At 41.0% G+C, this 11,977-nt stretch overlaps 1 protein-coding gene across 1 annotated transcript in view; it reads right to left on the bottom strand.

Moving 5' to 3' along the window:
* Nucleotides 1–681: 681 nt before the first annotated feature.
* LOC134984829 (gastrula zinc finger protein XlCGF17.1-like) overlaps nt 682–11,977 on the bottom strand; it is a 32,052-nt gene continuing 20,756 nt past the window's right edge. The window contains exon 2 of the mRNA XM_063950305.1: nt 682–2,460. Coding sequence (XP_063806375.1) covers nt 1,472–2,419 — 948 coding nt within the window. The 5' untranslated portion in view covers nt 2,420–2,460 and the 3' untranslated portion in view covers nt 682–1,471. The remainder of the gene's footprint in view (nt 2,461–11,977) is intronic.

Raw genomic sequence — 11,977 nt, 5'->3', positions numbered from 1 at the left:
AAATCAACCAATTGTAGTTCCTGTTTTTTCAGAAGGTTCAGGAACTCCAGCTACTTTGGATGTGGTTCATGTGCTTAGGATTTATATAGCTCAAACATCAACAGTACGTAAAACAGATATTGTTTGTTCTCTATAATGAAGTCAAGATAGGTTAGCCAGCTTCCAAACAGACCTTGGCAAGATGAATTAAGCTGACCATTCATCAAGCTTACTTTCATGCTAGTCTACAACCACCTGCATCTATTTCAGCACGTTCCACACGTTCCATGGGAACATCATGAGCAGCAGGTTGTGGGGCTTCCACAACACAACTTTGCCGTGAAGCTACATGGTCGTCAGTGCACACGTTTGTGCACTTTTACAAGTTTAATACTTTTGTGGCATCAGCATCTAGCTTTGGCCGTCTAGTGTTACAGGTGCCACACAGCTCTCCCGCCCAAGGAGGAAACTTTGGCAAAATTTAACACCAAAATTTTACTGTGGATGCCTGAGCATGGAAGTATAGTGTGAAAGGACCGGAGCATCTGGGGATACCAAAAGCTTAACTGTTTGATGCCCGGTCCTTTCACCATCACCCCATGGTATTCCCTGTGGACTCCCTATGGATCCCAAAGAAATAAAAGCTATAAAGCAATAATTAGTTACAACCTAAATATTTTATTAGGAAAATATGCAGGGGAGCAGTCAAACCATATAGTTGTAACAATACACCAAACCACTGCCGAACTCAAATGGTAATGAATATATGGATAGGATCTTGTATCCCACAATGCTCACTATCAAGATGAGTGTCTGCCATGAGTTAGGCAATCTAAAGTGAAAACAGGTCCCTATGGCCGCCATATTGTCGTGCAGCAATACAGATAGTACAAAACTGGCATTAGACATTTACACAAAATGGTAGCATGGATATTGCAAAAACTACAGCAGATAGGATTGACCCTTGAGGAACAACGCATGACAATGATGATGATCATATTGCAGAAGATTTAATGGCTCCTTACTTAGGCAATGTCTATTGTGTGCAACAAGAGCATACTTATTTCTGACACTCAGAACATGGAAATGGCTTCTCACCTGTGTGACTTCTCTGATGTGTAACAAGAACTAATTTCTGTGCAAAACATTTCCCACACTCAGAACATGGATATGGTTTCTCACCTGTGTGACTTCTCTGATGTGTAACAAGATTCGATTTATTTAAAAAACAGTTCCCACACTCAGGACATGAAAATGGCTTCTCACCTGTGTCTGCTCTGAAGTGTAACAAGATATGATTTATTTGCAAAACATTTCCCACGCTCAGAACATGGAAATGGCTTCTCACCTGTGTGACTTCTCTGGTGTATAACAAGATGGAATTTACGTAAAAAAACATTTTCCACACTTAGAACAGGAATATGGTTTCTCACCTGTGTGAGTTTTCTGTTGATTAATCAGATTTGATATCTGTGTAAAACATTTCCTACACTCAGAACAGGAAAATGGCCTCACCAGTATGACTTCTTTGATGTGTAACAAGTTGGAATTTCCGTGCAAAACATTTGCCACACTCAGAACAGGAAAATGGTGATGCACCTGTGTGACTTCTCTTATGTGCATCAAGAGTTGATTTGTGTGTAAAACGTTTCCCACACTCAAAACAGAAATATGGTTGCTCACCTGTATGTATTCTCTCATGTCTAACAAGATTTGATTTCCGTGGAAAACACTTCCCACACTCAGAACATGGATATGGCCTCTCATCTGTGTGAGTTCTCCGATGTGTATTAAGATGTGATTTATTTGAAAAACATTTCCCACACTCAGAACAGGAAAATGGCTTCTCACCTGTGTGACTTCTCTGATGTGTAAGAAGATTTGATTTCTTTAAAAAACACTTCCCACACCTAGAGCATGAAACATGCCCCTCACCTGTATGTATTCTCTCATGCATAACAAGATTTGATTTCTCTGTAAAACATTTCCCACACTCAGAACATGGAAATGGTTTCTCACCTGTGTGATGTTTCTTATGCCTAACAAGATGTGATTTTTGTATAAAACATTTCCCGCACTCAGAACATGAAAATGGCCTCTCACCTGTGTGTATTCTCTCATGTGAAACAAGATCTGATTTCTGTGTAAAACATTTCCCACACTCAGAACATGGAAAAGGCCTCTCACCTGCCTTACCTGGCTGATGGGTAATACGCTTTGTGTTCTGTGTAAAACATTTAGCATTTATAGGACAGGGAAACACTGTATCTACTCTCAGAGCTGTAACAGATGCACCAATATCAGAGTGATCAGGAGAACATTTCCCAGGATCAGAGGGACCAGTTGATAGAGCTGGATGTATAATTGGGGTAATGGGGTTAGCTCCTGGAGTATCCTGTCTACTGTCATTATCTTTTATGTCACAATCCGGGGATAACATTAGATGTCCTTCTGAGACATTCCACCTTGTGTGCCCATCTGCTGGAAATTATAGAAATATAAATTGGAATTTAACAATTTTAATCTTGTAAAGATTAAGATAAAAAATAGCAAAGAACTTTAAACGAGTAGACAAGACCCAGGATGTTATAAGGTACAATTTATAATCTTGAAGCAGACATTTTTACCTACATTATAGTTCAAACATTCCCTTTAGGTTTATTTAAAAAAACTAAAACTAGGATGTGTGGACTGAAGTGTAACCAACACTGACTGCTCATGTGGGATTACTAGAGGTGACACGGACGCTCTTGTGGGATAATTAGAGGTGACATGGACGCTCATGTGGGATTACTAGAGGTGACATGGATGCTCATGTGGGATTACTAGAGGTGACATGGACGCTCATGTGGGATTACTAGAGGTGACACGGACGCTCATGTGGGATAATTAGAGGTGACATGGACGCTCATGTGGGATTACTAGAGGTGACATGGATGCTCATGTGGGATTACTAGAGGTGACATGGACGCTCATGTGGGATTACTAGAGGTGACACGGACGCTCATGTGGGATAATTAGAGGTGACATGGACGCTCATTTGAGATTACTAGAGGTGACATGGATGCTCATGTGGGATTACTAGAGGTGACATGAACGCTCATGTGGGATTACTAGAGGTGACACTGACGCTCATGTGGGATCATTAGAGGTGACATGGACGCTCCTGTGGGATTACTAGAGGTGACATGGATGCTCATGTGGGATTACTAGAGGTGACATGGATGCTCATGAGGGATTACTAGAGGTGACATGGACGCTCATGAGGGATTACTAGAAGAGACATGGACGCTCGTGTGGGATGACTAGAGGTGACACGAACACTCGTGTGGGATGACTAGAGGTGACACAGATGCTCATGTGTGATTACAAGAGGTGACATGGACGCTCATGTGGGATTACTAGGGGTGACTACTAGGGGTGACATGGGCTTTGCAATAATAAAACATTAAAACACCAAATAAGAGAAAGTGCTGTCCTGTTTGCGCACTAATAAATAATACAGAACCTTTATTTAGTACAGTAAAGTATGTAAGATAAATCAGTGATATATTAAACAGAAAGGTAAATGTATAAAGGTGAATAAACTAATAAAAAAATTGCTTATTTGTAAAAAATTGGCAGGTATATTGTATAATGCAACCCCATTATACCTTATGGATTTAAGAGAAAATATATTAATACAATACACCTATACCAGGATGGGCTAAATTACACAATCAATTACGTTGTGGCAGGTTTTCCTCCAGCTGTAATCACGATGTAACATCACACTATAAACACTTTATGGGGGGGTTAGCTGATCACAAAAACTCCCTATCCAATTATCTGCGAAAAGTTATTGGTGAGAACTCTCCATAAATTTTACAGCAAATTTTTTATGCAAATGTTTGCGCAGTTGTGCTGTGTTAGAAGGAACTAATTTGAAAGGGCTTTTATATTGTTTCCTCCTATTTTACTGACCTGTAATTTCTTACTGTATTTTCTTACTGACCTATAGTTTCCGACTGTATTGTCTTACTGACCTATATTTCCTTCTGTATTGTCTTACTGACCTATAGTTTCTGACTGTATTGTCTTACTGACCTATATTTTCTTACTGTATTGTCTTACTGACCTACAGTTTCTTACCTTATTGTCTTACTCACCTATAGTTTCCTTCTGTATTGTCTTACTGACCTATAGTTTCCGACTGTATTATCTTACTGACCTAGTTTCCAACTGTATTGTCTTACTGATCTATAGTTTCCTTCTGTCTTGTCTTACTGACATATAGTTTTACTGTATTGTCTTACTGACCTATAGTTTCCTACTGTATTGTCTTACGGATCTATAGTTTCCGACTATTATCTTACTGATCTATAGTTTCCTACTGTATTGTCTTACTGACCTATAGTTTCCTTCTGTATTGTCTTACTGACCTATAGTTTCCTTCTGTATTGTCTTACTGACCTATAGTTTTACTGTATTGTTTTACTGACCTATAGTTTTCTACTGTATTGTCTTACTGACCTATACATTCTTACTGTATTGTCTTCCTGAAACCTATAGTTTTACTGTATTGTCTTACTGAACTATAGTTTCCTACTGTATTGTCTTACTGACCTATAGTTTCCTACTGTATTGTCTTACTGACCTACAGTTTCTTACTGTATGTCTTACTGACCTATAGTTTCCTTCTGTATTGTCTTACTGACCTATAGCTTCCGACTGTATTATCTTACTGACCTATAGTTTCCAACTGTATTGTCTTACTGACCTAGTTTCCTTCTGTATTGTCTTACTGACCTATAGTTTCCTTGTATATTGTCTTACTGACCTATAGTTTCCTTCTGTATTGTCTTACTGACCTAGTTTCCTTCTGTATTGTCTTACTGACCTATAGTTTCCTTGTATATTGTCTTACTGACCTATAGTTTACGACTATTGTCTTACTGACCTATATTTTCTTACTGTATTGTCTTACTGACCTATATTTTCTTACTGTATTGTCTTACTGACCTATAGTTTACGACTGTATTGTCTTACTGACCTATAGCTTCTTACTGTATTGTTTTACTGACCTATAGCTTCTTCTGTATTGTTTTACTGAACTATAGTTTCCTACTGTATTGTCTTACTGACCTATAGTTTTTTACTGTATTGTCTTACTGACCTATAGCTTCTTACTGTATTGTCTTACTGACCTATAGTTTTACTGTATTATCTTACTGACCTATAGTTTCTTACTGTATTGTCTTACTGACCTATAGTTTCCGACTTTATTGTCTCACTGACCTACAGTTATTTAAGTACACTTTGCGGTTGTATGCATTTGTATCCTGACGATGAGATTAAAATCTCTAAACCTTGATCTTTCCTTTGCTGTTTTAGACTGATTTATGTGAGTGACGCCATCCACATGCTATAGCTATATCTATCTATCTATCTATCTATCTATCTATCTATCTATCTATCTATCTACACACACATATATATATATATATATATACACATATATATACACATATATACAAACAGAAAAATCAGCACTCACCAAAGCAAGCTCACTTATCTTCACAACATCAATAAAAAATCCCTTATGGATGTTAGAGAAATGTATTTTATTTTTTTACAATATAACTTGTCTACTTGTATAGTATACTGCCGTGACCTTTTTAACACTCTGCCACTAGCCAAATTAACATTTTAATGTGCATTACTAAACCACACATGTGACAAACAGGAAGTGATGTCATAATTATCTTACTGATTGATCTGGGTATAAGTAAGGATTCTGTCCCTCTCACACCAATACGCCCTTGATGATGTCTATCTGACAAAACGTGTTGGACCTTCCCGGACTGCACTTTTATAAAAAAGAGAAGCATCTTCCTTTTTAAAAAAAAGTGTTCCTTTTTCTTTTTTCAACTACTTTTTTTCTTGTTTCCACTTTTTTTGCTACTACAATTTAATTGAATTTTAGTTAACTTTAAAAGTGTAACCTTTTATTGATTGTTTGAGTAGGATTATCCATTGTAAGTGTGATTAATTTGTTCTGTGCTAATTTAGCAATTTTATGTAATATACTATTATTTGCTATATCTGGCTAAATAAATTCATGTTATGCTTTTTATCTGATAGGTCAGTCAGAATTTTATAGAAATCGAGACATCTCAGGTCAATTTTATACCCTAACCTTTGTATGTATATATATATATATATATATATATATATATATAAAAGCAAAAATTACAGCACTCAAAACCATAGTACAGAATGAGTAGATTGTGCAAGGCAGTAAAATAACATAAAGCGCCCCTGAGGAAGACCTGTATCGGTTGAAACAGCTGTTGGGCTGTGCCTGTATGTACACCTGTCACCTTGATATAGAATAAATCTTCTTCGTTTTTTCATCTAAAACGTGAGTGCTGGCTTGTTTTGCTTTTTCCAATGAGCTGGAAAAGCGAGTGCCTTTATATATATATATATATATATATATATATATATATATATGTAAATATATATATATAAATGTTTGCAGTCACAATATAGTTTGGCGACTTACCTCTGCCCTGGATCCTCCATGTTTTCTGCTCACTGGGTTAAACATCTCACCAGTACCATGAGTTCCCTGAGTGCTGATCTCTCTGTCTGGGATGTAACGAGCTGCACCTGTGTATGATTAACCTTAACCTTCTGTGCAAATACTGAATTCAGCAAGTCTCTCCATGCGGAGCCTACTGTCACGAACCGGTCTCTTACCTCTGCAGATTCTGGGGTTCATCCATTGCCAGTGCGGTTGCTCGCGGTGCTGTGCGCCTGTGTGGGGACGCGGCGTGATCAATGGCACAGGTAATGCAGAGTCTGGGAACTGTGAGTGCGGGGACCAAATGGCCTAAGGCACTGCGGTGTGTCTGCTGTATAGGAGGTGGCCATGTTGGAGACCAAATAGCTAATACAGAGCACTTGTGAAAACACCTGTGGGCAGGTGTAAGCCAATCCCGTGCTTGTGCTGCCTTTAAGTAGGCTGGGATTATGTTACTCTGGGCCAGTGCTTTGTTGTATCAACGCTGTGCTCTAGCTCTGAGCTCTCTCCGTGCATTCCTGTGTGATTCCCGTGGTCCAGATATCGCCTCCGTTCCCAGAGGTCCGTCTGCAGCCTTCACTGCTGAAAGATCCACCGGCTCTCCGCTGTGCTGTCAGTTAATTGCTCACCTACTGGAAACAGTTGAATTCCCAGAGTCTTGCATGAGGTTACCTAGTCTGTCTGCCTATCCTACAAAGTCTGGAGGATCTCATTTCCCTCAGCTGTTCGTTTGTTCAACTCTGCATTTAACCCATTCACCTTGTCATCTACTACAGTTTCACAGTGATCTCCGGAACCCGCAAGTAACCCAATTCAGTACTTTTATTTGCTATGTTGTCATTACAAGGATAATTCATCACAGTCTCTCAGTTAACTCTCAAAGCTCCATTGCCAATTCTTACAGTTAATTCTCTATGTCTGCATTATCCAGTTAATCACATTCTGCAGTTCAGCATCAAAGCTTGTTTATATTTGCTATGTTGTCATAACAAGGATAATTCTTCACAGTCTCTCAGTTAACTCTCAAAACTCCATTGCAAATCCTTACAGTTATCTCTTCATGTCTGCATTATCCAGTTAATCACATTCTGCAGTTCAGCATCAAAGCTTGTTTATATTTGGACAATCCAACATTTATTCATCAGCTTGTTTTGCATATGTTTCCATGAACATTTCTTTTATTTATTTTTTGAGTTTTCTCTTGCATATTACTCCTGCAATACTTCAGTATAATATGATGATTAACAACTTACTGAATTGTTATTTTGAATAAATATATGAATCGGAACTTTCTTCGTCCTCCCTGCTTTCTTCATAGCCCAGCACCTACACCTGTGGTTGGTCCCGGGTTAACGGATTCACAAAGACACCCGGACCTGACAGTAAGCACTGGCCACATGGATCCGTCAAGTGACCAATTCGCAGGAGGCGGTGCTACGTCAGATATCCTTTCCCGTCTGGAAAACCAGGAGTCTATACAGACACAAATAGTGCAGTTTATGCAAACTATGGCAGACCGTTTAGAGACTCTTCATACAGCTATTAAAACGTCTCAAGTTCAGATTCCAACTCCGGTTGTCCCAGTTACCACTACAGCTTCTCCTGTGATGCTGCCTACGTCCCGCTTGCAGTTACCCTCTCCAAGTAAGTTTGACGGGACTCCAAAACTTTGCAGAGGATTCCTGAATCAATGCGAGATCCAGTTCGAACTGATGTCCGCCAGTTTCCCATCAGCTCGTTCTAAGGTCGCATATATTATTGCCCTCCTCTCCGGTCAGGCTCTGGAGTGGGCATCACCATTATGGGAGAGAGGTGATCCTATCCTCTCTAATTACAAAGAGTTCGTATCTTCCTTCCGGAGAATCTTTGACGAACCAGGCAGGACCACCTCAGCATCCTTGGAGATTCTCCGTCTACGTCAAGGTTTACGTCCTGTCAGTCAATATATTATTCAGTTTCGCACGTTGTCTTCAGAGTTAAACTGGAATGAGGAGGCCCTGATCGCCGCGTTTTGTAATGGACTTTCAGAAAGAATCAAGGATGATTTAACTATACGGGATGTGCCAATTAAACTGGATGAATTGATTTCTCTCTGTAACAAACTTGATCTACGTTACAGGGAGCGATGTTTAGAGAAATCCAGGGCAGAGCGATCCAGTCCACGTGATCATCCTAGACCTCAACAAGATTCTCCATCACAGTCTCCAGTAATGACTGAAGAACCTATGCAGATTGGGCGCTCTCGCCTCACAGAGGAGGAACGACTTCGTCGTCGACAGGGTAACCTCTGCATGTACTGTGGGTCCTCCGAACATTTAGTTAAATTCTGCAAACTCCGACCGGGAAACTCTCGCCTCCTAGCTTATTCAAGAGAGGTTAAGCTAGGAGTTACTTTAGAATCATGTTCTGGGAAAGAGCCAACCTTGTCTATTCTATTAGAAGTTCCAAGTTCTACAGTGAAAGTTTCAGCCCTCCTAGATTCCGGGGCAGCCAAGAACTTCATCTCCTCAGCCTTTGTCATACGGTCTAAAGTTCAAACCATGCCCCTGGAAGCAGCAGTTGCTGTTACAGCAGTGGATGGAAGTCAAATTCCAGATGGTATAATTACTCATCGAACTGTATGTCTCAAGATGAAAGTTGGTGAGCTTCATTCCGAATACCTCTCCTTCTACGTGATTCCCAAAGCCTCTCAAGATGTGATACTTGGTTTACCTTGGCTGCAGAAACATAATCCTCAACTTAATTGGCAAACCATGGAAGTCCTTTCATGGGGTAAATCTTGTACCAAGGACTGTGTAGCTACAATTGTACCTCTTCGGTCAATTAGCCTTTCCGATCTACCTCCGGTGTATCAATCCCTTGCGGATGTTTCCAGTAAGCAAGCAGCAGACTCTCTACCTCCTCATCGTGAATGGGACTGCCCAGTCGTCCTGGTTCCAGGCAAGACCCCTCCTAGGGGACAAATTCATCCGCTATCCATCCCAGAGAAGCGAGCTATCCGGGATTGGCCCACTCCTACAACTCTCAAGGGGATTCAGCGATTTCTTGGCTTTGCTAATTTCTATAGGAGATTCATTAAGAATTATTCTACGTTAGCTGCTCCTATCACAGCCCTAACTCGCAAGGGAGCAAATCCTACGAACTGGTCTTCTGAAGCAATCAAAGCCTTCTCTGATTTAAAGCAAGCCTTTGTGTCAGCCCCCATTCTTCAACAGCCTGATTTGAATCGTCCCTTTCTACTTGAGGTGCATGCATCTACAGAAGCAGTAGGAGCTGTGTTGTCACAAGTCTTTGAAGATAAAAAGGTCCATCCCTGCGGATATTTCTCCCGTAAGTTCCTCCCGGCAGAACGTAATTATGCAATCGGTGAGCAAGAGTTACTTGCCATCAAGTTGGCATTTGAGGAGTGGAGATACCTTCTAGAAGGAGCTCAACATCGCATTACAGTTTATACTGATCATAAGAATCTTCTGTATCTACAGTCAGCTCAGTGTTTGAATCCACGACAAGCTCGATGGGCGCTTTTCTTCTCACGATTTGATTTCAAACTCACCTATCGTCCAGGGTCTCAGAACAAAAAGGCAGATGCCCTTTCCCGGTCCTTTGCTTCTTCTGAATTAAATGATGCTACCACGAATCAAGCCATTGTGAATCCTACGTCCTTTTTAATGACTCAAACCTCTCCAGTTCCTCCGCCTGGCAAGACCTTTGTCGCCACAAGTCTTCGAAAATGGCTGCTTACCTGGGCTCATTCCTCTTCCTTCATGGGTCATCCTGGGGTTCTAAAGACTCTCAAATTTATTCAACAGTCTTATTGGTGGCCACGTCTCAAAGTCGATGTCCAAGAGTTTATAGCAGCATGTCCTAAATGTGCCCAACATAAGAGTCCAAGAAGTTCTCCACCAGAGTTTCATCCATTGCCAGCCCTAGAGGTTCCAGCAGCAGATCAAGAGCTTCAACGTCTATCTAGCATCTGGAGTTGTGTACGTAAGTCCTTGGTCAAAACTTCCGCTCGTTATAAATCTTTTGCAGATAGAAAACGTAAAGCTGTACCGAATTACAAAGCGGGAGACCAAGTTTGGATTTCTACGCGCAATCTCAAGTTCAAAGTTCCTTCTAAGAAATTTGCTCCCAAGTTCATTGGTCCATTTCCCATTGTAAAGGTACTCAACCCTGTGTCATACAAAGTCAAGTTGCCACCGTCTTTGAGAATTCCTAACGCCTTTCATACTTCTTTACTGAAGCCTTTGATTCTCAATAAGTTCCGTACTACCCAGTCCAAATCTCCTACAGTTCACGCTTTACAGAATGAGGAATTTGAAGTTAAAGAGATTGTGGACTCACGTTCCCGATATGGACGTTTACAGTTTCTGGTCGACTGGAAGGGTTACGGTCCAGAGGAGAGATCCTGGGTTTTCTCGGAAGATGTTCATGCTCCAAGACTGGTACAGAAATACTTCTCCAAAAATCCTGACAAGGTTCAAAGGTGTTCGGAGACCACCCTTAGAGGAGGGGGTACTGTCACGAACCGGTCTCTTACCTCTGCAGATTCTGGGGTTCATCCATTGCCAGTGCGGTTGCTCGCGGTGCTGTGCGCCTGTGTGGGGACGCGGCGTGATCAATGGCACAGGTAATGCAGAGTCTGGGAACTGTGAGTGCGGGGACCAAATGGCCTAAGGCACTGCGGTGTGTCTGCTGTATAGGAGGTGGCCATGTTGGAGACCAAATAGCTAATACAGAGCACTTGTGAAAACACCTGTGGGCAGGTGTAAGCCAATCCCGTGCTTGTGCTGCCTTTAAGTAGGCTGGGATTATGTTACTCTGGGCCAGTGCTTTGTTGTATCAACGCTGTGCTCTAGCTCTGAGCTCTCTCCGTGCATTCCTGTGTGATTCCCGTGGTCCAGATATCGCCTCCGTTCCCAGAGGTCCGTCTGCAGCCTTCACTGCTGAAAGATCCACCGGCTCTCCGCTGTGCTGTCAGTTAATTGCTCACCTACTGGAAACAGTTGAATTCCCAGAGTCTTGCATGAGGTTACCTAGTCTGTCTGCCTATCCTACAAAGTCTGGAGGATCTCATTTCCCTCAGCTGTTCGTTTGTTCAACTCTGCATTTAACCCATTCATCACCTTGTCATCTACTACAGTTTCACAGTGATCTCCGGAACCCGCAAGTAACCCAATTCAGTCCTTTTATTTGCTATGTTGTCATTACAAGGATAATTCATCACAGTCTCTCAGTTAACTCTCAAAGCTCCATTGCCAATTCTTACAGTTAATTCTCCATGTCTGCATTATCCAGTTAATCACATTCTGCAGTTCAGCATCAAAGCTTGTTTATATTTGCTATGTTGTCATAACAAGGATAATTCTTCACAGTCTCTCAGTTAACTCTCAAAACTCCATTGCAAATCCTTACAGTTATCTCTTCATG

Source organism: Pseudophryne corroboree (assembly GCF_028390025.1).
Source record: "Pseudophryne corroboree isolate aPseCor3 chromosome 3 unlocalized genomic scaffold, aPseCor3.hap2 SUPER_3_unloc_84, whole genome shotgun sequence".
NCBI lineage: Eukaryota > Metazoa > Chordata > Amphibia > Anura > Myobatrachidae > Pseudophryne > Pseudophryne corroboree.
Note: the sequence above shows the minus strand (reverse complement) of the source record. Positions and strands in the feature narration are given on the sequence as shown.